The sequence below is a fragment of the Mustela nigripes genome, chromosome 2, assembly GCF_022355385.1.
Source record: "Mustela nigripes isolate SB6536 chromosome 2, MUSNIG.SB6536, whole genome shotgun sequence".
NCBI classification, from domain to species: domain Eukaryota; kingdom Metazoa; phylum Chordata; class Mammalia; order Carnivora; family Mustelidae; genus Mustela; species Mustela nigripes.
The window spans coordinates 89,397,785-89,424,787 of NC_081558.1; the positions used below are offsets into that span (position 1 = coordinate 89,397,785).

The 27,003-nt window shown below is 37.1% G+C and overlaps 1 protein-coding gene and 1 pseudogene across 1 annotated transcript in view; both read left to right on the plus strand.

The window, feature by feature from the left end:
- Nucleotides 1-27,003, plus strand: part of DNAJC13 (DnaJ heat shock protein family (Hsp40) member C13) — a 107,394-nt gene that overhangs the window by 24,591 nt on the left and 55,800 nt on the right. The window contains exons 3-13 of the mRNA XM_059390929.1: nt 11,961-12,036; nt 12,830-12,979; nt 13,480-13,521; nt 16,388-16,588; nt 19,960-20,166; nt 20,258-20,353; nt 20,721-20,812; nt 24,524-24,690; nt 24,795-24,874; nt 24,957-25,126; nt 26,097-26,196. Coding sequence (XP_059246912.1) covers nt 11,961-12,036; nt 12,830-12,979; nt 13,480-13,521; nt 16,388-16,588; nt 19,960-20,166; nt 20,258-20,353; nt 20,721-20,812; nt 24,524-24,690; nt 24,795-24,874; nt 24,957-25,126; nt 26,097-26,196 — 1,381 coding nt within the window. The remainder of the gene's footprint in view (nt 1-11,960; nt 12,037-12,829; nt 12,980-13,479; nt 13,522-16,387; nt 16,589-19,959; nt 20,167-20,257; nt 20,354-20,720; nt 20,813-24,523; nt 24,691-24,794; nt 24,875-24,956; nt 25,127-26,096; nt 26,197-27,003) is intronic.
- On the plus strand, nt 13,062-13,129 carry LOC132012623 (U4 spliceosomal RNA; annotated as a pseudogene).

Sequence of the window (27,003 nt, forward strand, 5' to 3'; positions counted from 1 at the left end):
TTCTGTGCTTGTCATTTTTCCCCTTGGAAATCATATAACTGTATGTTTGTTGTGGCAGTAGCTGGTCAACGGAATAGATTTCAGGAGTAAAAAGCACTTTGCTTTCATGAAAGAGCAAAGTTTCCTTTTTGGCCTAAGCAAGCCATTTCTTTTTTCCTTTTTTTTTTTTAGATTTTATTTATTTATTTGACAGACAGAGATCACAAGTAGGTAGGGAGAGAGGAGGAAGCAGGCTGGAGAGAGAGAGCCAGCCGGATGTGGGCTCAATCCCAGGATCCTGGGATCATGACCTGAGCTGAAGGCACAGACTTTAACCCACTGAACCACCCAGGTGCCCCCCCAAGCAAGCCATTTCTAATAGGAAGAAGGATACATATATTTCAGTTAAAGCAGAAGTGCCGGGATGCCTGAGTGGCTTAGTCAGTTAAGTGTCTGCCTTTGGCTCTGGTCATGATCCCCAGGTCCTGGGATGGAGTCCTGCATTGGGCTCCTAGCTCAGCAGAAAGTCTGCTTCTCCCTCTGTCTGCTGCTCGCCCTGTTCATGCTCTGTCTCTCTCCCTCTCTCTCTCGGACAAATAAATAAATCTTACAAAAAAAAAATAATAATGCACATTCACTTTGGGAAACTTTAGAATGATTTTCAAAATACAGATTTTTAGTTTTTTTCTGGGTAGAAATTACAAGTAAAATCTATGTGTGGATCACTTTGATATTTGCATACATTAATTATAGCAAATGCTCTGCATTTTAAGAGTAGCAATTTAGTGTCTGCACTAGATTTTAATATGTTGGGATGGATATATATGGTAATCAGTCTGTGGAATTAAATGGCTATGCTTATGACATTCATATACAATATGTGTAGTGACTAGATACAGAAAATTGAGAGGAAAATTGACTGAAAATGAAGCTGGCAAATTTCTGATACCTTTCTTATGTGTAGAACTAGAATCCTGCAAAAGAAGAGAATTTACAAGTGTTAGCCATCTGGAATTTACAAGTGTTACCAACTCTGATAATCCTAGAAATCTTGAGGATTTTTCATTTGCTTTGTTGATCTGGCTCTTGACCGTGCCAGCCTCTAAACCTCAGATGAGTCCATCTTGAATTATTTTTGTGTTTTCTTTATATAATTCTTTGTGCTTATTATCAGGCAGTCTGGGATTTGAACATTTTTCATCCAAAAGTGCAAATAATAATGTATCCCCTTTTTAGGAATTTTGTATTTACACATAGTTTTGCTTGTATTTAAAGCTAGCTTCAGGAGCAAAGATAGTCTTTTCAACAAGTGATGCTGATCATTTGGACATGCACATGCAAAAATTTAAAAAGGGAAAAGAAAAAAAAGAATCTAGGCACAGACTTAAACTTTTCATAAAAAATAACTAAAAAATGGATCACTGACCTAAATGTGAAACACAGAAGTCTTAAAGGATAACATGGGAGGGGCACCTTGGTGGCTCAGTGGATTAAGCTGCTGCCTTCGGCTCAGGTCATGGTCTCAGGGTCCTGGGATCGAGTCCCGCATCGGGCTCTCTGGTTGGTGGGGATCCTGCTTCCCTCTCTCTCTCTCTGCCTGCCTCTCTGCTACTTGTGATCTCTCTCTGTCAAATAAATAAATAAAATCTTTTACAAAAAAATAACATGGGAGAAAACCTAGATGAATCTTGGGTTTGGTAATGACTTTTTAGATAAAACACCAAAGATGTGACCCATGAAGAAATGAATTGATCAGCCAGGTTTCATTAAAATTAAAAACTTCTCTGTGAAAGACGCTGTCAAGAGAATGTAAAAACAAGTGGGAGAAAATATTTGTAAAATACACTTGACTATTTGACTATTCAAAGTATACAGAGAACCCTTAAAACTCAACATAAGAAAACAACCTTTACAAAATGAGCCAAAGACACTGGAGGCACCTGGGTGGCTCAGTGAGTTAAACCTCTGCCTTTAGCTTGGGTCATGATCTCGGGGTCCTGGAGTCGAGCCCCACATTGGGCTCTCTGCTCTGTGGGGAGCCTGCTCCCCCCCCCATCTCTCTGCCTACCACTGCCTACTTGTGATCTCTCTCTGTCAAATGAATAAATAAAATCTTATTTAAAAAGAAAAATGAGCGAAAGACTTTAACAGGGATCTCACCAAAGTAGACATACAGATGACAAATAAACATATGAAAAGATACTTTACGTCATCATGGAAATGTAGAGATCAGAACACTGGGCATGCCAAATGCTGGTAAGGATGTCCGAGCAAAGGGTCTCATCCATTGCTGGTGGGAATGCAAAATGGTATAGCCGCTTTGAAAGACTGTTTGGTGGTTTCTTATAAGACTCAAATGTCCTCTTACCGTATGATCCAGCAATCACACTCTATAATATTTACCCAAAAGAGTTGAAAATTACGTCTACACAAAAACCTGTACACAGATGTTTATAGCACCTTTATTCATAATTACCAAAACTTGGAAACAATCAAGATGTCCGTCAGTAAGTGAATGGATGGATAACCTGTAGTATGTGCAGGTAATGACTTATTCAGTGCTAAAACGTAATCAAGCATCAAGCTAGGAAAGAAACTTAAAAGCATACTACTGAGTGACAGTCTGAAAAGGTTGCATACTGTGAAGTCCAACTATATGATGTTGCAGAAAAGGCAGAACTTTGGAGACCGTAAAAAGATGAGTGGTTGCCAAGGTTTAGGGGGAGGGAGGAATAACAGACAAAGGAGCACAAAGGATATTTGGGGCAGTGAAACTTACTGTGTATGATATTGTAATGGTGGATACATGTCTTTATACATTTGTCCGAACCCATAGAATGTACAACACCAAAAATGAAGCCTAATGGAAACTGGATTTGTGTTGAAAATGATGTGTCATTGTAGTTTCAGTAGTTACAACAAATGTTATTCAAATGGAGTTTGACCAGAATCAGAGTATTGTGGTACTATATGCATAGGAACAATCACTTTGCCCATTAATTTTGTTCTGTGTTAGGTATGAATTTAGCAGTTGTGGTTACTGGAAACATCATGATACTAATTATAATTAATTCAGTTACTCTACTGGAGTTTTAAACCCCTCCTGTTACTCAACAGAATAATAGCAATAAGAATATCTAACATTTATTGATTTTATATAAATAGCAAGTGACAAATACTTGACATGGATTAGTTCTTTTAATCCTCATATTATAAGATAGATACATATACTGTATCTTTCAGATGGAGAAACTGAAGCTCATAGAGGTTAAGCAAATTATCAGAGGATACATAGAAAGTGAATAGAATAGTCCAGATAGTATTCGAACCCAGGCAGTGACTCCAGAGCTGGCGGGGTAAACTATTATGCTGTAGTGCCTCCTTCAGCATTGCTTACCATTGATCTAACTCCTTGAGAGACCTTGCACTTTAGTTATCCTTAGTTTCATTATTTGATGGACTAAAATTCTAATTCAAGTAACTGGATTGTGAAGCTTTTAATAGTAAAAGGAAAAACCCTAGGTTCTTTGAGAATCCTAATGGCTTCCTAGAAATTGGTAGCCAAAACTTTTTTTTTTAGATTTTATATATTTATTAGAGAGAGAGAGAGAGAGATCACAAGTAGGCAGAGAGGCAGGCAGAGAGAGACATAGAAGCAGACTCCGCACTGAGCAGAGAGCCCAATGCGGGGCTCTATCCCAGGACCCTGAGATCATGACCCCAGCTGAAGGCAGAGGCTTAACCCACTGAGTCTCTCAGGCGCCCCTGCCAAAACTTATTTTAAAATGGTTGAAGGAATTAGTGTTCAGCTTAGGAAAGAGGATTCAAAGTGAAAGTATGGTTGGGCAGAAATAATTTTGTATCCTATGTGAAGTTGAAAGACAGAACTTGAACCAGCAGGTGAAATTTGTGGGAAAGAATATATTGGCTTAATTCTAAGAAACAATGGTTAGTATCTGCAGTACTGGAAAAAAGAAATAGAATTGCTCTTAAGTTCCCTTGCACTGTAACGAACAATTAAAATTAGCCAACTTTGCTCAGGTTAAGGGGACTAGACTGGGTAACCTAAAAGCTGTCTTCCAACTCTGCTTAGATCTCTTTGGCTTATTTGAGGCCCATTGCATAGACTATTTGCTGAAAGAACTGAGGTTCAGTCTATAGCTATAACACCCTGAATGCTCCTGATCTGCTCTGATCTCAGAGCCTGGGTGGCTCAGTGGGTTAAAGCCTCTGCCTTTGGCTCGGGTCATGATCCCAGGGTCTTGGGATCGAGCCCTGCATTGGGCTCTATGCTCTGCGGGTTAGTACTTGGACAGGAGGTTCTTAACTCTTAAAGTAATACACAAAGGTTTTATAATCTCAGGAAATTTGAGAACCCATTTTTTTTATAGTAAACCAAAAGCTTTTTTTTTTTTTTGTACTTTACAAAAAGAAAGTAATATTGAATTTTCTCTAAAAGAGTTGAATGGTAATGAAATTTTGTGTAGCAGAATATGGTGATGTTGACCAGTATTTTTGGAGCGTCTGTTGACACTTTTGTACATTTTTCATTGACACATGCTGGTTAAGAGTATTCAAGTCTGGAATTAACTTTCAAACAATGACTGACAAGTAACTTATCTCTTAACTACTTTGAAATTCATTTCAGATGTTTGAATTAGTTAACTTAATAATAAATAAAACATCAGAGGGTGCCTGGGTGGTCACACTCTTGATACCAGCCCAGGTCATGATCTCAGGGTTGTGAGATATATGCTGGCTGTGACTCTGTGCTAGATGTGGAGTCTGCTTAAGACTCTCCCTCTCGGGGCGCCTGGGTGGCTCAGTGGGTTAAAGCCTCTGCCTTTGGCTCGGGTCATGATCCCAGGGTCTTGGGATCGAGCCCTGCATTGGGCTCTATGCTCTGCGGGGAGCCTGCTTCCTCCTCTCTCTGCCTGCCTCTCTGCCTACTTGTGATCTCTGTCTGTCAAATAAATAAAAATCTTTAAAAAGGTGGGGGGCACCTGGGTGGCTCAGTGGGTTATTCCTCCGCCTTCAGCTCAGGTCATGATCCCAGGGTCCTGGGATCTAGCCCCGCATTGGACTCTCTGCTCAGCAGGGAACCTGCTTCCCCCTCTCTCTCTGCCTACTTGTGATCTCTGCCAAACAAACAAACAAATAAATAAATAAATAAAAAGATTCTCCCTCTCTCAGGAACATGGCAAGGATGTCCATTATCACCACTGCTATTCAAAATAGTACTAGAAGTCCTAGCCTCAGCAGTCAGACAACAAAAAGAAATTAAAGGCATCCAAATCGGCAAAAAAGTCAAACTATCACTCTTTGTAGATGATATGATACTATATGTGGAAAACCCAAAAAGACTCCACTCCAAAACTACTAGAACTTGTACAGGAATTCAGTAAAGTGTCAGGATATAAAATCAATGCACAGAAATCAGTTGCATTTCCTTACACCAACGACAAGACAGAAGAAAGGGAAAATAAGGAGTCAGTCCCATTTACAATTGCACCCAAAACCATAAGGTACCTAGGAATAAACCTAACCAAAGAGGCAAAGAATTTGTACTCAGAAAACTATAAAGTACTCATAAAAGAAATTGAGGAAGACACAAAGAAATGGAAAAATGTTCTATGCTCATGGATTGGAAGAACAAATATTGTGAAAATATCTATGCTACCTAAAGCAATCTACACATTTAATGTAATCCCTATCAAAATCCCATCCATTTTTTTCAAGGAAATCGAACAAATAATCCTAAAATTTGTATGGAACCAGAAAAGACCTCGAATAGCCAGAGGAATATTGAAAAAGGAAGCCAAAGTTGGTGGCATCACAATTCCAGACTTCAGGCTCTATTAGAAAGCTGTCATCATCAAGACAGTATGGTACTGGCACAAAAACAGACACATGGATCAATGGAACAGAATAGAGAGCCCAGAAATAGACCCTCAACTCTATGGTCAACTAATCTTTGACAAAGCAGGAAAGAATGTCCAATGGGAAAAAAAACAGCCTCTTCAACAAATGGTGTTGGGAAAATTGGACAGCCACATGCAGAAAAGTGAAACCGGCCCACTTCCTTACACCACAGACGAAAATAGACTCAAAATGGATGAAGGACCTCAATGTGAGAAAGGAATCCATCAAAATCCTTGAGGAGAACGCAGGCAGCAACCTCTTTGACCTCAGCCGCAACAACTTCTTCCTAGGAACATCGCCAAAGGCAAGGGAAGCAAGGGCAAAAATGAACTATTGGGACTCCATCAAGATCAAAAGCTTTTGCACAGCCAAGGAAACAGTTAACAAAACCAAAAGACAACTGACAGAATGGGAGAAGATACTTGCAAACGACATATCAGATATATGGGCTAGTATCCAAAATCTATAAAGAGCTTATCAAACTCAACACCCAAAGAACAAATAATACAATCAAGAAATGGGCAGAGGATATGAACAACATTTCTGCAAAGAAGACATCCAGATGGCCAACAGACACATGAAAAAGTGCTCCACATCACTCGGCATCAGGGAAATACAAATCAAAACCACAATGAGATACCACCTCACACCAGTCAGAATGGCTAAAATCAACAAGTCAGGAAATGACAGATGCTGGCGAGAATACGGAGAATGGGGAACCATCCTACACTGCTGGTAGGAATGCAAGCTGGTGCAGCCACTCTGGAAAACAGCATGGAGGTTCCTCAAAAAGTTGAAAATTGAGTTACCCTGTGACCCAGCAATTGCACTACTGGGTATTTACCCTAAAGATAAAAACGTAGTGATCCGAAGGGGCACGTGCACCCGAATGTTTATAGCAGAAATGTCTACAATAGCCAAACTATGGGAAGAACCTAGATGTCCATCAACAGACAAATGGATAAAGAAGATGTGGTGTATATATATACAATGGAATACTATGTAGCCATCAAAAGAAATGAAATCTTGTCATTTGCGACGACATGGATGGAACTAGAGGGTATTAGGCTTAGTGAAATAAGTCGATTGGAGAAAGACAACTGTCATATGATCTCCCTGATATGAGCAAGTGGAGGTGCAACGTGGGAGGTTTGGGGGGTAGGAAAAGAATAAATGAAACAAGATGGGATCGGGAAGGAGACAAACCCTAAGAGACTCTTAATGTCACAAAACAAACTGAGGGTTGCCAGGGGGAGGGAGGTAGGAAGAGGGTGGTGGGATTATGGTCAGTGGGGAGGGTATGTGCTATGGTGAGTGCTTTGAAGTGTGTAAACCTGGCAATTCACAGACCTGCACCCTTGGGGCTAATAACACATTATATGTTTATTTAAAAATTTTAAAATTATTTAAAAAAAAGACTCTCCCTACCCACCTCATTCTCAAATAATAACAATGAAAATGTTGGTTCGAGACTGGGTCTTTGAGGGGCTGACTCCCTTATTTACTGCCATGTCCTTGAACCCAGCTCAAATAGGCTGGGTTTTTTTAATAGTTTTTTTTTTTTTTTTAAGATTTTATTTATTTGACAGAGATCACAAGTAGGAAGAGAGGCAGGCAGAGAGAGAGAGAGCTCGGGAAGCAGGCTCCCTGCTGAGCAGAGAGCCCAAGGCGGGGCTCAATCCCAGGACCTTGAGATCGTCACCTGAGCCAAAGGCAGAGGCTTAACTTACTGAGCCACCCAGGTGCCCCTGATATATGCTCTTTCAATACTGGGTCAATCCATGGTAATACTTAATACAGTATCTGATCTAATACATTAGGATTTTTTCCCAAAAAAAGTTGCTGTAGAAAAAAAGTAGTGTCATGAAACGTATTTCAAAGAGGAAAGCAGTATTTATAAGGATTATAAAATTTAAGAAGGGCGTAACAGGGTCTCCCTGGGTAGCTCAGTCAGTTAAACATCTGACTCTTGATCTCAGCTCAGGGCTTGATCTCAGGGTAAGTTCTAGCTCTGCATTGGTTCCACATGGGTTTGTGTAGCCTACTTTAAAAAAAAGAATGGAATAGCATATTTTTATCTGCAGGAATTAGAATAATACAGGAGTGTTTGTTTTAATGTAGATTAATGTAACTTTAGTCTGTTGAAAAATATGAACATCACCTGTCATATTCAAAACTGGATTACATCCCCAGGTTTTGCTTCAATTGTCTTTGTTTCAGATGATCTTTCTCATCTCTGTCGGCAATATCATTAGCAACTTTTTACTGGTTCTTTTCTTTACCTCCAGTTGTTATGGGAGCAAATGCCCCATAGAAAAGGTGCCTCAAGTATGTGTATTTAAATATTAGCTTTAGTGTCTTGATTCTAAATAAACATTAGTGTTAGTGGGTTATGTAAATTATGTTATTTATTAAGCTATCATATTAGAATAAATCTGTGAGTTAGGAAAACTTGAGAGAAGAAAATCATGTATTCCCTATATACATTTAATGATATGTATAACTTCAGTTCCTGAGTAAGACAGAAACAAGTACAATAAGTAAAGTCAATAATGAATATTAATTTTTCAGTTGGGGGAAAAGGTGTTTGTATATTTCTTCATGTTATGTAGATGGTATCATCTGTCATAAGTTTCTCATACATTTTGTTTACTTTAGTCCTTGTTCCTTTTGTCATTTGATTTTAATATAGCTATATTTTATAAGAGCCTTTAGTATGATAATTTTAAGTAATTAGCCAACAAATTCATTTCAGACGAGATTGGGCGCGTTCAGGGTGGTATGGCCGTAGACCCAACAAATTCATTTCAAACCCAGAAGAACAGCAAATTAAGTTATAATTTATAAGGGGCATTTTCTGTTTGCAGATAGCAAATGGGAGTATTTCATAAAAATAAGACCTTTGTCATTTCCTGATGTTATAGTGGTTATGAGTAAAAAACTGATGTGAAATTAGTTGCTATTTGACATACATTCTTTTTTAAAAACAAGAGAAAAATGAACATATCGTATTTGAATGCATGTTGATTTATGATTGAATAGGTTGGCCTGTTAAGCTATTTGACACTGAGCATGTGCCATATGTGTCCTGTGTGAGGAGATAGAGTTTCAAGATAATGAAGACTTATACCTCTCTGAACTTAGAGAATTTTGTTCTTTATGACTTAGGACACCAGTGACTTAGTAAAAGATATAAAAAAAAACCTCTCAAGTTTGCAAGTGTTGTGACTAACACATGATACATGTGAGATCATTTAGGTTTTAATCTCTTAATCTGATATCTAAGGAGGCTTTACAGGTAATCTCTGAAGGTTTAGGGCTGCTTTTAAAGGTGTTTTTAATGACCTAGAAGTATTTGTTCTATACAATAAAGTGCAGCAGCCGTTCTAGGGGGCAAAGAGGGGAATAGAAGAGAATTCTCTTAAGAATTTCCTTATAGCTTTCTTCTTAGGAAGGCTGTAGAGCTCAGTATTTTGTCTATAAAATAGGTCTGAATTCACTAGTCTTGACAGTATTTTGGGCCTAGTGGACACTTAACTCCAGGATCCTTTGTTGATGGATCTAGAATTTGCTCTCTCCAGTTATGGGAGTCACTAACCAGCTGTAACTATTTAAATTTAAACTAATTAAATATAAATAAAATTTAAAATTCACTTGCATTAGCCACATTTCAAGTGCTCAGTAGTGACGTGACTCATAGCTACCTCTTTAGACAGTGTAGATATAGAGTGTTTCCATCTTCTTGGAAAGTTCCTTTGCATAGCACTGATCTAGACAAAAGTTACATGATAAAGATGTTAGAAGGGCTTTAGTTGTGTGGAGGAAATTAGTTTAGAATCAAAAAGAGTATCTTTTTAGCTGAGAGCCTTTAAGACTTTGAATGTGACATTAGTTGACACTGGAAACATTTCAGGCATTTAATTCTTCTATGTTTACTCCCAAAGTAAAATAAACAAATTCTGTAGTTCCATTTCAGGATTGTAGAAATAGGCATGTGTGACTTTCTAGATGATTCTGAAAGTTAGAATTTGTGAATTCACATTTCTGTCAGATATTTGATTTCATTGTGCAGTCTTCTGAGGCAGATACTGATTCAATAAGATCTTCTTTCTTTTTCCTGTTAATTGATAAGCCTCTGTAATAAAGCCTCTGAAGTTCTGAGACTTTTTAGCTGTTTAGGTTAATCCTCATGTACTTCACTAACCTCTCAACCCTCACCTGGCTTTAGAAAGCAGCAAATGAATGTTCTTACATTCAAAGAAGGTATCTGCATTCTTTAGATCTTTTCCCACTCCATTTTAGACATGTGAAAAAGATATTTATAATATTGCCATACTTTTTTAATATTTAATATTATAAAGATTAGTGAAATCTGTCATTTTCTTTTTTTCCCCAAATGGAAATAACATCATCCTTTTTATTATATACTAATTAGAAAAAAATGAAAATAGAAAAATTAAATTGTGAAAGATTTCTCTTAATCTCAGTGGAAATCCTTCTAGTACATTACCCTCAAGTCTGATAATGGCAGTTGGTTTAAGGCGTGTGTATGTCTTTTTACTGTATTAGTAGCTGAAAGCAGAAAAACATGAGTTCCATAGATATCAAAAAGGCATTTGATTGTATTTAACATCCAGTTTTGGTAATTTAAGAATCTCTTAACTAAAATACAAATAGAAACTTCATTAAATATGACCAGTTAGATTAACAGAGTTTTCTAATATTGAACTCTGTTTTCTTAAAATGAACCTTCTTTGGTCATGGTGTACTGCTATTTTAATAAGCTACTTGATTTTTTCTTTTTTTTTTTTTAAGATTTATTTATTTATTTGACAGAGAGGGAGAGAGAGAGAGAAAGAGTAAATACAGTCAGGGGGAGTGGCAGGCAGAGGGAGAAGCAGACTCCGTGCTGAAGAAGGAGCCCAGTGCTGGACTCAATTCCATGACCCAGGCCCAAGCCAAAGGCAGACGCTTAATGGACTGAGCCACCCAGGCGCCCTGAGCTATTTGATTCTTATTGCTAATATTTATTTTAAAAATAGATTGGAGTGTCTTTTCTTCTTTTTGTGTTGTCTTACCAGATTTTAGTTACCACTAAAAGAACTGAGAAACTGTTCTTAGTCTGTTTCTTGAAACAACTTAAGAAGCATGGGACTTACCTGTTCTTTAAGGTTCATCTTCTTGTTTGAGCCATGGTGCTTATGTAGGTTGTAATTCTTTGCAGCTTTCTTAAATTCTTCTGTATAGGGATTGATTTATTTGTAACTTTCAAATTTATCTGCATAGAGTTACCCACATTATTTCTTCTGTATCTATGATTATAAATTCTTAAATATTCTTAATTTTGTTTTTATGTTTTCTTAGACTAGCTGATGTTTTATGTATTTTATTTTTAAAGACTAATTCTTGATTTTTAAATTTTTCCAATTCAGTTTCAATTTTTATCTTTATGGATTCCTCTCCTAAAGGATTATTGATATCCAAGTGATTTTTCTCCTTAGATGTTACTTTAAGTGAGGGAAGTAAAGTGAGAAGTGAAACTTGCTTGTCTGTGGTGTAGGCTTCTTACGTCTATAAAATTGCTACATTTAAATTTAATAGGTACTTTCTTAAATAGAAATTACTAAGATTCCAGAATATTGCTGTGACTGACCACTTGCAGGCCATAGCTTTTCCTTTCTTTGCATCACAGTTTTGTTGAAAGGATATTTTTAAAGAATTAGTGTGTGTTGCCGTTGTTGTTTTTAATAAAATTTTTCCATTTAGAATATTGGTGTCCTCAGGCAGTATGTTGTTAACTTCATGTATACTAACAACTCAAGCTTGCATAGATCCTACTTCTCTACTTAAAGATCTTACTGGTTCACAGTCAAGTGATTGGTGGTGGGTAGGTTTTTAATAACACTTTAGAATATAAAACCAAGCTATGTTTAGTTAGCATTAGTCAACTTATACATTTCCATTTGTTGAACTCTTCCTTTTGTGTTAATAGCATATATTTTATTATAAAATTTGTTTTTATTTTAAGACTGAATTTAAGTACTTGTCTTTCTTTTTAGGTATAAGCGTGTCTTTTCAGTTGGAACCCATGCGATTACTACATATAATCCCAATACTTTAGAAGTAACAAATCAGGTAATCATATTAGAAGCTGTTAGACATTTTTTGAACTTCATTTGATTTTTAAAAGCCAGATAATGACCCATGATTTCCTTGGCCTGAAATCAGTATTTTAGGTTAGAAGAGTCAACTTTGAAAGAGATTAATATGCTTAATACAATACTTCATGCCATGTACCAAAAATTAGTAAATAAAAGAGGTTAGTGACAAATGTTTTTCTAGGCTCTAAGTAGTATAACTTTTTGATATGTTGCTTTTGATTGTAGCCATCTCTTTTATGTAAATCACTACACCAATTCTTTATAATTTTAAAGACTATTGGAACTGCAGTAAAGGCATACGTAAATTAAGTTACAATGCAGTGGTTGAAAAATACTTGTTATGGAAGTAGGATTACTATTTATAAAGGCAAGACCACATTGAATATGGATAGTAAATAAATATATTCTAGCTTATTTTTAATTCTAAATTAGGCACGTTTCACAGATTCCTTTTTGTCTGTTTTAACAGACCTGTAGGTAATAATAAAATTTTATTCCTCATTTCTTTTCCCTTTTATGTATATTAATTGCTTTGGATTAATGTCATTAATCATTAAAATTGGAATGCAGATGGGATTTTTATTGTTGTCTCTGATAACTGAAAGCCTTTAAAAGAATCTGTTACAGAATTACTGTAAGATATAACATCTTCTAGGCCTCTGTATTATTTTGTAAGATTTTTCTCATTTAGTCAGTGATTGTGAAATTAAAATAGTAAAAATAGTATTTAATCTAGCATCAGTTGGAAGAATTTTTCTTTTTGTTAGTGGCCTTATGGAGACATTTGCAGCATCAGTCCTGTTGGAAAAGGACAAGGAACGGAATTCAACCTCACATTTCGTAAAAGCAGTGGGAAAAAGTCAGAAACTTTAAAATTTTCTACAGAGCACAGAACAGAACTTCTTACAGAAGCATTGGTAAGAACAGTTCCATATAAATAAGCTAAATTTCTCTGTTCTTTTTTTTTTAATGAAACAGTTACATTAAAGTACAGATATTAGCTTTGCGCAGTGGCAGTATTGTAGCCAATGAGGTTTATCCGAGGCGTGATTATTGCTGATTAAAGTACAGGTATTAATGTTATGAGCCTTTGTTCCCATACTTCTTTTTTCTTATTGACTGTTAACTTGATTCTGTGAAACTTTCACTTTCTCTAACTGAAAGTCTGAAAAATCCTGTATAGTTAATAGTGTTTAGACTTTTTAAGCATATACAGAGCAAAGCAGTTCTGTTTAATCTGTTTTGTGTTTCAGTGAAGTTACACACATTTTTTACAGCCTTAATGTATAACATCCAATATTTTTTAATATCAGTGTTACCAAGTTGAGATTTTACAGGTTTTGGATAGAAAGGACTAAACTGTGAGTCTTCCTTACCAGTCTGTTGTCATAAACTATGATTATGTTTTCTCTTTCAGAGATTTAGAACTGATTTTTCAGAAGGAAAAATCACAGGAAGGGCAAGTATTTAACATTATTAATACCTATTTTTATTTTAATTTTGCCTGTTATTATAGAAATCATGCTGTGCTGTGTGTTTCTTTTATGGCAAAGCTAAAGGGAAAAAAGGAATCATCTTTTAATGTGGCACTGTGTGAGAGATGAATGTAGTTTAACAGGAAACTCCAACAGGAATTAGATTTGTGATTGTTAATGTTGATGGTTGGAGAAAAAGTTTTCAGGCAGAACTATGGAACATTCAAACCAGTATCATAACCATTCATGTGCTCTTATTCAATATTCTAAACAGCTACAGTAAGCATCACACTGTGGATAATACCTGTTGGAACATGCACTAGTTGTTTGGTATAGGATTTTGCTATTTCAGAATACTAAGGTTTTAAGTTTGGGGTATATCAAAACTATCATATATTCTTGCACTGGATCTGGCTGCTCAAGGCTTTGAGTGGTGCACTGGCAGCTTTGGGGAAGTCACAGGTGCTTATTAGAATCTTCATAACTTTCTCAGGTGCTTTCTAGTCATGTTACAATAGCATTTTAACTAAATCAGAGACTTCTAAAGAGGGCAGATGGAAGTTTATGCTTTTTTCACTCCTTTAAAATACTAAATTTCTTTCCATGAGAAGTTATTGCTTTTATAACGGGGAGAAGGGCAAAATAATGCCTAAAGCAGTAGTATTGTTCAGAGCTCTGGCTTCTAGTAAAAGTCAGGAACTGAATTCTGAGAAGCTGGCAGCATCATTTCCTTGTCTTTTTAAGCCCGCATCCTTCCTATGGATGTTCTGCTGCTAGTTTTAGCATCCCAGAAGCCTCACTGATGTCAAGTCAACAACTGACTGGCTGCCCAGGAGCCATTTAAAATAGATTAATGGCAGTTGGCAAGCTGCTTGTTTCTTGTTCCTCTTGAGCCACAGTCAGATTTGTATAAATTATAATTTGGGGATGCACCTGGGTGGCTCAGTGGGTTAAGCCTCTGCCTTCAGCTCAGGACATGAACTCAGGGTCCTGGGATGGAGCCCCACATCAGGCTCTCTGCTCAGCAGGGAGCCTGCTTCCCCACCTCTTTGTGCCTGCTGCTCTGCCTACTTGTGATCTCTGTCAAATAAATAAAATCTTAAAAAATAAAATTGTAATTTGGTATGCTTATTTTAATTACTTTATGTTAGCAGTTGAGTTTTCCATATTCCTCCATTTCCTGTTTGGAAAACAACTGCTTCCAAAAACATACTTTTAGATTTTGTTTATAAGCTCCCCTTTATATCAGTTAACTTTAGCCACTTAATACTTTTCAAAACTGAGGTGGAAACAGTGTCTCTAAAAGATTGTCTGAAAGTCAGTCTGCCTAGTTTTAATCAGGAATAAATGGCACCTCTTCTTCTCCTAAATGCTCTGCCCTCAAATACTTTTGCATAAATTGAATTTGACCCTCAGGTCTTCAGTTGTCCGTAGATGTACTGTAAAGCAAATCTCTAAGTCTCTTTCGGCCTCTACAGTCTAGAGGGATAATGATGTGTTTCCGTCAGCCCAGCTCATTATGACAGTTGATTATCAGCTGGGGGGAATAGAGACTATCCTGCAGAGTGGATTAGGGCATGCAAACAAGCATAGTTTGGAAAAGCACCACCATTTTTGTGGCTTCCCTTCTGGAGAGAAGTGTCACTGGTCCATCCTTTAGTTCAGAATCAAGGTTCTAAATATATTGTTCGGTTAATGTGTGCCCTTTATCTTTCTGCAGAATTCCTTTTATGGAGCTATAATGTGCATTATTATGCCATTGATCAATAATGCTCCGGGGACCTGATGTCATATGATCATGAGCCAAACCGAAGCTCATTGCTGGGTTTAGTGTTTGGGTGTTGTGGAGGTGTTTATTACTTAATGCCTTACTCACTTTTCTGAATACTTTTACAAGAGAATTTCTCTCATGTCAGTATTAGAAATAGTTGTACTCCTGAGTCAACCAATTTATTTTTACCTGAGGAGTCCTGTAATTGACCATGTGTCATATTGTTGGGTAGAAAACTTTGTGGACTTTTTGGATGGGTGAGGGGATATTTATTTCACCTCTGACACTTAGTTTCTTTTCCCTTGCCTCATTTTGTCTTTATTAACATTTTGGTTAGCAGCCTCACCTAATTTTTTTTTCTTTTTAAGGATAAAACTGGGTAGTAAATGGATTTTGACCATTCTAATAATTTCTGATACTAGGTACTTTAATTTACAAAGGAATGTTATTATCTTAAGTGGAATTTTACTTGCTAGTGCAGTCAAATTTTTAACTTTCTATTGGTGTGATTAGAAAAGCCTAAGGTGAAACTGGGGCATCAGCATTTTTATGTGTGTAGAAAGAAAATCTATATTAGCATAGTGAACCAGCTCAGATTGTTTAAACCGAACACTGTAACTTCCCCCAAACGTGACTTAGCCTCTTTTCCGTATGTAAGCTGAATAAAAAAAAAGAATCCATCAACACAAGTTGAAATCTTTTATTCCCAATGAAGCTTTCAGAGTAACATTTCTTTTAGGACTTCCTTTTCTTTCTTTTTTATCCTCATAGATTTGCATAAGACTTACTCAGAATTGTTTCACAAAATACTGTAACCCAAACCTTCATTAGTTTAAAAAAATATTTTTGTTAGTTTAAAAAAATATGTAGTATCTTCAGTTTGAGTGAACATTGTTACTTAAATACAAACCTCCAAATAGCTAAAATTAATGTTTTCAATAATTTGGATGGTAGCTCTAAATATTTATAACATTGTTTAGATTTCTGGTTGTTTTAGCAGTGAGTGATACATTAAATGTAACTTTATTGTATGGTAAGCTTAAATATGAACCTAAAAGTAATATTATTTCTCTCTCTAGAGATATAACTGCTATAAACATCACTGGAGTGATACAAGAAAACCTGTCATTTTAGAAGTAACTCCTGGAGGCTTTGACCAAATTAATCCTGCAACCAACAAAGTCCTCTGTTCCTATGACTATAGAAATATTGAAGGCTTTGTAGATCTCTCTGATTATCAAGGAGGGTTTTGTATACTTTATGGAGGATTTAGTAGATTGGTAAGTAGTATTTTTTCTAAAAAGTCATTTAAAAAGAGGCATGACCATTTGAAGGAAAGCAGGGTTTTTATACTTCATTTTCAAAATTCACATGAGTTTTCTGGAAGGAAGTTTGGTATTAAGAGTACAGGATTTGTTACCAAAAAGACCTGACCTGGAATCCCAACTTAGAGCTTTTTAAAGTGTGTGGCTCAGTTTTGTTAAGCATTTGCCTTTGGCTCAGGTCATGATCCTGGAGACCTGGGATCAAGTACTGCACTAGGCTCCCTGCTTAGCAGGGAGTCTGCTTCTCCCTCTGACCCTCACACCTCTTGTGTTCATGCTCTCCCCCTCGCTCAAATAAATAAATATTTTTAAAAAGTGGGGAGAGTAATATGTATGTCATAGGTTTTTGTTTTCTGTTTTTGGGGTTTTTTTTTTTTTTGAGGATCCTGGGAGATAACTTACGTAAATGTTTAGCATAATATGTGGCTTAGTATTCAATAAGTGGTAGTTACAGTTGTTATTTTCATTAGTATTAATGTCTTAACTGAAAGATGCTATGCTTTCTTTGAAAAAGTAATTCATGATATTTTTTTTTTTTTAAGATTTTATTTATTTATTTGACAGATAGAGACCACAAGCAGGCAGAGAGGCAGGCAGAGAGAGAGGAGGAAGCAGGCTCCCTGCCGAGCAGAGAGCCCGATGCGGGGCTCGATCCCAAGACCCTGGGATCATGACCTGAGCCGAAAGCAGAGGCTTTAACCCACTGAGCCACCCAGGTGCCCCCAGGATTTTTTATTTTTATAGTCTCCCCTCCTTTCCCCAGCTATTTGTAATTTGAAATCTACATATTCACTGAAACTTCAAATTTGGAGTTCATTACATGTTCTTGTCTTGAAATCCTGAATTACGTGTGAATTATGTGGTACGGTAGAAGCTGCTTAAGATGCTCAGACCCCATTTGTTAATGGGTAATAGAAGCTGAGCTATAGATGATGACCATCTTTTCTGATGACCATCTTTTTTTTTTTTTTTTTTAAAGATTTTATTTATTTATTTGACAGAGAGAGATCACAAGTAGATGGAGAGGCAGGCAGAGAGAGAGAGAGGAGGAAGCAGGCTCCCTGCTGAGCAGAGAGCCCGATGTGGGACTCGATCCCAGGACCCTGAGATCATGACCTGAGCCGAAGGCAGCGGCCTAACCCAGTGAGCCACCCAGGTGCCCGTCTGATGACCATCTTTTTTAATAAGAAAAATTTTGTCTTCTTTAATTAAACCTTGCATCTCAAAGATAAGGAATAAAGTTTGCACAAGAGAGGCTCAGTTGAACTTACTCTCACGATTCCTTTCTCTTGGGAATTTTAACTTCTGTAGCTATCTTAGTGGCCTGGGAACAACTACTTCCAAGATTTAGTGTTGTATAGATAAATTATCCTTCTCTGGGTAGCAGAGCCAGGGCAGGCCTGGAACTTGTAGATACACAAGAGGTTATAAGGTAACAGAAGGGAAATGGAGTGATAATGGGGTAGGGATGCTAAACTATTTGATATACAAAATATGTTAGCTCTTCAGAGTCACAGACCTTTTTCCATCTTTTGCTCTTTGCCCAGGTAATGTCCTAGTGTCCTTCATCTAGGAGCACACATCTAAGCATTTTGTTACTTCTGAGTCTAGACCTACAAGATGAAGGCCCAAAGAGAAAATTAGTTCCCCTTCCCAGCCTAAAGCCAGTTGTTGAAGTGCTGTCCAAGGGCTTACCTCTTCCATGGACAGCAAAATTTGTAATGATTAACTTCTTGGGGGAGGGGAAGGGGGCTCCTTGTTGGGGAGGGTGTGGAGTGGGGGTGGGGGGATGACGGGTCATGAGGGTGCCTGGGTAGTTAAGCATCTGACTCTTGATTTTGGCTTAGATTATGATTTTAGGGTCATGAGATCAGACCCGGAATCGGGCTCTGTGCTGGGGGTGAGGCCTGCTTAAGATATTCTCTCTCTACCCCTCAGCCCTTCCTCCCCACTTGCAGTACTCTCCCCACCAAAAAATCCTTTGTGGAAAATGTATCTAATTATAGGATTACATATAGCATTATAGACCTTGATGGGACAACTATACCACAGTAATTCAGCCAAGCTATACAATGCATAAGGTAAACGTTAAAGATGAGAATTGTTTGATACTCCTCAATTGGCAACAGTTTTTTATTGCTTAATGGCATCAAGCAATTTTAGTTTCAATCATCTACTTTCTAAGCATACTTTGCCTTTTAAAAGGCGCTAGCTAAAATGAGTCAATTCACTATAAATATGATACCATGATAGATTCATTCAGCAAAACTCTATCTGGTACCTTCCGCATACGTAGTGACTATACTGAGCAGGTGGGAATAAAATCAGGTTTTAGGATTTTATGTATTTATTTTAAATAAACTTTATACCCAGCATGGGGCTTGAACTTAACCTGAGATCAAGAGTTGCCCCCTCCACTGACTGAGCCAGCCAGGTGCCCCTAAAATTGGGTTTTAAAACATGATTGCAACCACTGTTTCTCAGCAGGGAAGCTGTTGGACTACGGACAGGACAGTTGTTTATTGTTTATTGCACGGCACTTTCCTGCCCTGTCTTTTGCAGCACATTCAGTGTTTCTGGCCCAGCCATCAAATGCAAGTAGCAGTAGCTTTGTAAATACACTCCTGGAGGTTGATTTGTAATGTCCATTGGCCAATGGCTTGTAAACATTTAAGCATTCTTCAAGGTAATTTTTCAGGAAAATGCACTATATTAAAAATATTAGGTCAGAGCTACTTTTGTTGAAATTGGAAATCCTGCCCATGTAGTACCCACTACCCCCACTGGACTTGGCTGGGGTCCCTGGACCTCTTCCGGAGGCTCCAGCATGCTGTTTTCTATGTGGTGATGGGAATCAGACTTGGAGAAGTTATGAGATCATTTCCTTACAGTGAGTTATTTGCAAGGCTTTATATCACAGACTTTGTGATTTTAACTTAGTGTGATAGTGGTTCAGACAACACACTGCAGGGCACCTGGGTGGGTCAGTCAGTTAAGTGTCTGCCTTAGGTGCTCAGGTCATGGTCCCACGGTCCTGGGGTCAAGCCCTGCATCTTGCTTGCTTACTCAGTGGGGAGCCTCCTTCTCCCTCTCCTTCTCCCTCGGCCTGCTTCTCTGCCTGCTTGTTCGTTCTCTTAAATAAATAAATAAACAAATAAAATCTTAAAAAAAAAAACCACCAACACACTGCTTATTTACCTTTGATAAAATCAACTACCATTGTTTTTCTTTAGACTTGCTATTTCAGTCTCTTTCCTGTGAGTTGATTCAAAATGGTCACATTTTAGTTGTTTCAACCCTGACTTTAAATTTCAAAATTTGTGCAGCATTTATTTGCATCAGAGCAAAGAGAAGAAATTATCAAAAGTGCAATAGATCATGCTGGCAACTACATAGGTATTTCACTGCGCATCAGAAAAGAACCTTTAGAATTTGAGCAATATTTGAATCTTCGCTTTGGAAAATACAGCACTGATGAATCTATCACATCTTTAGCAGAGTTTATTGTCCAAAAAATATCACCTAGACATTCGGTAAGATGCTATGTTAAAAACAAAAATTTGTTCATCTGCTTTTGACATTTTTCTTCAATGACTTTCTAATGTATGTCAATTTTGTTTGAAGGAGCCTGTAAAACGAGTTCTAGCCCTTACAGAGACAAGTCTAGTAGAACGTGATCCAGCAACCTATAACATTGCGACTTTGAAACCTTTAGGAGAAGTAAGTTTGGCGTTATTAGCCTATGAGATTTCTTCCATATTCCTATGGTTAATTAGAATTATTTTCTATTTTAACATTTTTAATGCTTAAAGAATGGAAAATGAAAATCTTTCTTCACGTTATTATATTTGTATGTAGAACAATGAATATTATAAAATTTATTTTCGAGATATAGAATAAATGGAACTTTTTATTCAACAATTATATGAAAATTTGCACGAGACTTTTAAGCAGTTCTTAAGTTCTGATACTATAAACAGTTTTTAAATATTGACTTTTGTAAGCTAAAATGATGGTGTGTAGTTCTTCTAAGGAAATGCCGTAAAACTAAACATCTTTTGTTGAACTTGGTTTTTGTTTTCATTAGGTATTTGCATTGGTTTGTGACTCAGAAAATCCACAAGTTTTTACCATTGAATTTATAAAAGGGCAAATACGGAAATATTCTTCAACAGAAAGGTATTTTTTTTTCTTTAATTCATCGAGCTTTTGAGATCCTAGTATATGCAAGGCCAAGTCCTCCATCAGAGGAGAGGAGCAAAGATTTATAATCTAGAACTTTGAAATCCTATAATTTAAGAAAAGACAATATTATTATGTTGCATGTTGACAATGAACTTTAGGGCGCCTGGGTGGCTCAGTGGGTTAAGCCTCTGCCTTTGGCTCAGGTCATGATTTCAGGGTCCTAGGATCAAGGCCGGAGTCAGAGAGCCTGCTTCCTCCCCCTCTGCCTGTCTCTCTGCCTACTTGTGATTTCTCTCTGTCAAATAAATAAATAAAATCTTTTTAAAAAAATGAACTTCATTCAGTTTTCAAATTTCTAGAGAATAAAAATGGTGATTTGATTTTAAATAGAATGATGAAAATAAAATGTGTTTCTATAATTTGTACTTTTAAGGTATTTTAAAATAGCATCTCTCACTTTCATTGTTAAATTGTTTGGATAACAGTAGCAAATTAAAAGTTAGATTTTTTTTTAAGTTGCATCAGTAGGCTAGTTACTAATTTTCCAGTGGAATGTGCCTGATTTATTTTATATTACTGTGACTTGGCTGTTGCCATGAAAATCTGTGAGATGCCATAGCTCATAAACTCCTCCTGGAAGATAAACCACTTACACCTATTCTACTGTGATGACTTGATCTCCCTTCATATACTGAGCCATTGTCATGGGTTTGGTAGTTCTTACATTCCAGGAAGTTCTTTTATGCTTTTGTGAATAGATTGAGACTGAATCTTTTTTTAAAAGATAGTTGAAACAGTTGCAGTGCATTTTGCTGCTGTCTGCAATATGGCCTTATTGAAGTATTTTTACTTCCTAGAGTATGTCCAGTAACTTGTTTCTTACCTTGGAAGGCTTTTGATCTAAGTTCAACAAAAATGGCATTCTAAGCAAAAGGTTGTATTTTTTCCTGTCCTGAATTCAAGGAAGAGGGGAAGAATAGTGCAAATGTTCTAATCAGAGGAAGGTAAAGGTATCTCAACATTTACAGTTTGTCATGTGCTTTATGTATACTACATTGTTTAATTCTGATCCCTCGGAAGAAGATGCTATTTTTCCCAATAAAGTCTGTCTGCAGAAAGTAAAGCAATTTCTTTGTGACTTTGGATTGGGAAAAGATTCCTTAGATATAATACCAGAAACACCATAAACACAATTATAAAAGTCTGATTTATCATACTTTGTCAAAATTGAAAACTTTGACCTAATTGAGAAGAGGAAAAGACAAGACAGAGGAAGAAAATATTTGGAAAACATATAGCTAGTTAAAGTCTTGTTTCTAAAATATTTAAAGAACTCTTTTAATTCAGTACTAAAAAATAATAAATGGGCAAAAAAATTCAAATAGACACCTACTTTATCAGAGAAGATACTTGAATGGTAAATAAACACATGAAAAGATCGTGATTCGTTAGGGAAAATTAAAACCATTACATGTACACTAAAATGGATAACATCAAAAAGACTGGCAGTGTCAGTTGTTGGCAAGCACATGGATTCTCATATGTTGCTGGTGAGGATATAAAATTTTAAACTGTTTGAAAACAGTTTGGCAGTTTCTTAAACATATAATTATCATATGACCCTATGTCAGTTCCACTCCAAGAGAAATAACATCTACCCCAAGAGAAATAAAAATATATGCGCACATACAAACTTACATGTGGATGTTTATAATAACATCACTCATAATAGCCAAAACTAGAGACAGTTGTTATATACATCACCTGGTGAACAAATAGGCTAAAATGTTGATTATCCATACAGTGAATTATTCCTCAGCCATAAAAAGGATGAACCTTAAAAATGCATGATATATAAAATAAGCAAGACATATAAGGCGATACATTATATGATTCCGTTTATATGGACTTTTTAATAGACTTTTTCTTTTTTTTTGGAGTATTTTAGGTTCACAGCAATATCGAGCAGATGGTATAGAGATTTTTTTCCTATACCTCTTATACTCTACTGCCCTGCCTGCTAAGTAGGTATAGCCTCTCCCATTACCAACATCCTGTTCCAGAGTGATATATTTGTTAAAACTGATGGACCTCCAAGTTTGAACAAATGTTTAATGACATTTGTCCATCATTATAGTATCACACAGACTATATTCACTGCCCTAAAAATCTCCGGGGATCCTCTCCAGCAGTAATAATGCCACTCCACTGATTTCATCTGTCATTCCTCCCTAAATATTGACAGCCACTCATCTTTTTACTGTCTCCAGAGTTGCTTCTTCCACAGTCTCCTAGTCAGAATTGTATAGTATGTGACCTTTTCACATTGGCTTCTTTCATTTCCTCCTCCTCTTTTCATGGCCGGATAGCTCATTTCTTTTTAATACTTAGTAATATTCCATTGTCTAGACGTGGCCATGGTTTATCTATCCATTTGACCTCTTGGTTGCTTCCAAGTTTGGGTAGTTAGGAATAAAGCTGTAGTAAACAACTGTGTGCAGATTTTGTGTGGACGGAAGTTTTCATCCTTGGTGTTAATACTGTGCTTGCTTCGGCAGCACCTATACTTTGTATAAATACTAAGTAGTGTGATCACTGGATCATATGCTGAGAGGATGTTGAGTTCTGTTAGAAACTGCCAACTGTCTTCCAAAAGTGGCTGTGTCATTTTGTACTCCAAGCAGCAGTGAATGAGGGTTCCTGTTGCTCCAGATCCTCCCCAGTATTTGATATTATTAGTGTTCAGTTTTGATCATTCTAATAGGTGTGTGGGGCTTTTTTTGTTGTTGTTTCAGTTGCATTTCCCTGATAACTGTGTTATCTTTTCATATGTTTATTTGCCATCTGTGTATCTTCTTTGGTGAGGTGTCTGTTAAGGACTTCTGATCACTTTTTTTTTTTTTTTTAAGATTTTATTTATTTGACAGAGAGATCACAAGTAGGCGAGAGAGGGGAGAAAGCAGGCTTCCCATTGAGCAGAGAGCCCAATGCGGGGCTCAATCCCAGGACCCTGGAATCATGACCTGAGTTAAAGGCAGAGGCTTTAACCCACTGAGTCACCCAGGCACCCCTTCTGATCACTTTTTAATTGAGTTGGTTTTCTTATTGTTGATCTTTAGGATCAACAATATGTGTATTTAGATAACAGTCCATTATCGGATATGGTTTTTGTAAATATTTTCTCGTAGACTGTGGCTTGCCTTTTCATTCTCTTGATGAAGTTACTTGGAAACAAAACCATAGAGATAGAAAATAAGTGGTTGCCTGGGACTGGGTTGTTTTTTGCATGGGCAAGGGAATTTTGGGGGGTTGGGAAAGTGTACCAAAATTGGATGGCACAGCTATATAAATTCACTAAGAATTCTTAAACTGTACATTTTAATTGGTTGAATTTTAATTGGTTGAATTTTTGATTTGTAAGTTATGCCTCAGTAAAACTGTTTTAAAAAATCTCAAAGAAAAAACCCAAAAGTGTTACATTCATAGTGCTTAAGTAACTTGTACAAGGTATGTGACAGCAAAGAACAGAGCTAGTAGCAGAATTCCAGGCTTTCTCTTAAAGTCCCTGTTCCCTTGTGCTTCTCCTTGTACCCTCCTGAGCTCTTCCTGAGTAGGTTACCTGCTAAAGGGCCTATGCTATATTCTGAATCAAAATTATCCTTAATTATCAGTCCTAAAACCTGTTTATTTTTTTACCTTGCTTAGAGATTCTTTATTAGCAAGTTTGCTGGACGGAGTAAGAGCCTCTGGTAACAGAGATGTTTGTGTAAAAATGACACCAACTCATAAAGGTCAGCGATGGGGGTTACTCAGCATGCCTGTTGATGAGGAGGTAGAGAGCCTTCATCTCAGATTTTTAGCCACACCTCCAAGTAAGTATTGATCTAAGTATAATTGCATTTCCATCCATCTCCTTAATAATTTAAAAATTAGGAATGCAAACCTCTAAATCTTTTTGAACCTTTTCATCTTACAGATGGCAACTTTGCAGATGCTGTATTCAGGTTCAACGCTAATATTTCGTATAGTGGAGTTCTGCATGCAGTAACGCAGGATGTAAGATAAATTGTGTTACAATTTGTTCATTGTCATTAACTTCAGGAGTGGAAACTTTTTGAAACATTCTTCTCTTACCTAGGGTCTCTTCTCAGAAAACAAAGAAAAACTGATCAATAATGCCATAACAGCTTTACTGTCGCAAGAGGGTGATGTTGTTGCTTCGAATGCAGAACTTGAGAGTCAGTTCCAGGCTGTGAGGAGGCTTGTGGCTTCCAAAGCTGGTTTTCTGGCCTTCACTCAGCTTCCAAAGTAAGTTGTCTTTAAACATCTTGTAGAGAATACAAATAACTCAAAGTAGCAGATAATTAACAGTTTTATCTTGTTACATCTGTCTAAAACTGATATCAAATAATGATACAATTGTTTTTATTCATAAATAATTGAGGGTGAGTGGAACTGAGGGGTGTGACTGTTGTCTCCTACATACCTGCAATGTACTGACTTGTTTGTTTTTAAGATTTTATTTATAAGAGAGGAGCACACTCCTGTGAGCATGAGGGAGGGGGAGGGGCAGAAGGAGAGAGAGAGAGAGAGAGAAGTAGACTCCCTGCTGAGCGTGGAGCCTGCCACCCAGGTGCCCCATACTGACTTTTTTTTTAATGACTTTGAATAGGAAGTTAAAGCCCGTTAAGTGGTTTGTTTTTGTTTTTAAAGATTCATTTATTTGAGGGGTGCTTGGGTAGCTCAGTGGGTTAAGCGTCTGACTGTGGCTCAGGTAGGGTACTAGGAGCAAGCCTCCCATAGGGCTCCCTGCTCAGTGGAAAGCCTGCTTCTCTCTCCCTGCTTGTGCTCGCTCGCTCTCTCTGTCAAACAAATAAATAAAATCTTAAAAAAAAAAAAAAAAGATTTATTTACTTGAGAGGGGCAGAGGGAAAGAGAGTCTTAAGTCTCCTTGCTCAGCACAGAACCCAACGTGGGGCTCCATCTCACACCACTGAGATCACGATACCAGCGGAAAACAAGACTTGGAAACATAACTGATTACACCACCCAGGTGCCCCAAAATCCCTTTTAGTTTTAATTAACTTGGAAAAAAAAATCTTTGCCCTCAAAGGAAAAAACTGTTACGGGAACTGATAGGTTCTAGAGGTGTAATTTAAAATCCGTACTTGCTGAATGCAATAGAAACTCAAGAGGACTTATTATGTTACATTTTAATAATAAAATAATGCTCTGATATTGCTATTATATATTTTTTTTCTTGTTTTGTTTTCCACAGGTTTCGGGAGCGTCTAGGAGTGAAGGTGGTAAAAGCACTCAAGAGGAACAACAATGGAGTAATCCATGCAGCTGTTGATATGCTCTGTGCCCTCATGTGTGTAAGTAGTGTTTTTTAAAGGGAGACTGGTTTTTCTTAAGTTGATTGATGTTTTAAATTTCCGCAAACCCAGATTTTCATTGTAGCAATTCAATTCAGTGTTTCTGTATTTCCTAAATTGCTCTCTTGGCAGTTTGTTTATTCAGGTAAACGTTTGTTTAGCACATTTTATAAACCTGGCACTGTGCTATCTACTAGAAATACAGAGTTTGTTCCTTCCTTGAAATTGCTGACAGTCCAGTAAGGTGGGCATATGTGTGTAATCTAAAGTAGCTGGGCCTATGGGATCCCTAAAAAGGCAGCACTTAGTGTTTTTGGTTTGTGGTGAGGGGAAGACAAAAGATTCGAGGCCAATCTTTCAGATGTTACAAATGATCTGAAGCTTAAAGCATAGGCAGGTATTTTCCCTCTATGAGAAGGATTTCCTGGGAAAAGGGGAGAGCATATGCAAAGGCATGTTGGGGAAGAAGCAAATAATTGAAATGGCTAGATCATAAAGCTTGTTTGGAAGTGTGTGGGATTAGGAGTACAGCTAGAGATGTATGCAGAGATGCAGTTATCAGAAGCCTTTTGTATCAGACAAAGAAGCTAGATTTGTATCCTTTAGTAAGGAATAGCGGAAAGGTTTTTCATCAGGGAATCAGTAATACTAGGCTTGAACTTCCGAAAGCTCACAGATGTTACGTGGAGACTCTATTAGAGGTAAAGTTAGAGACAGGTGGACCAAATATGTAAGAAACAAGATGCTGAGGTAGGATGGGGTAAAGATTTGAGGGTAAAGAAGTTTGAAAGCTGAGGGTAAAGAAAC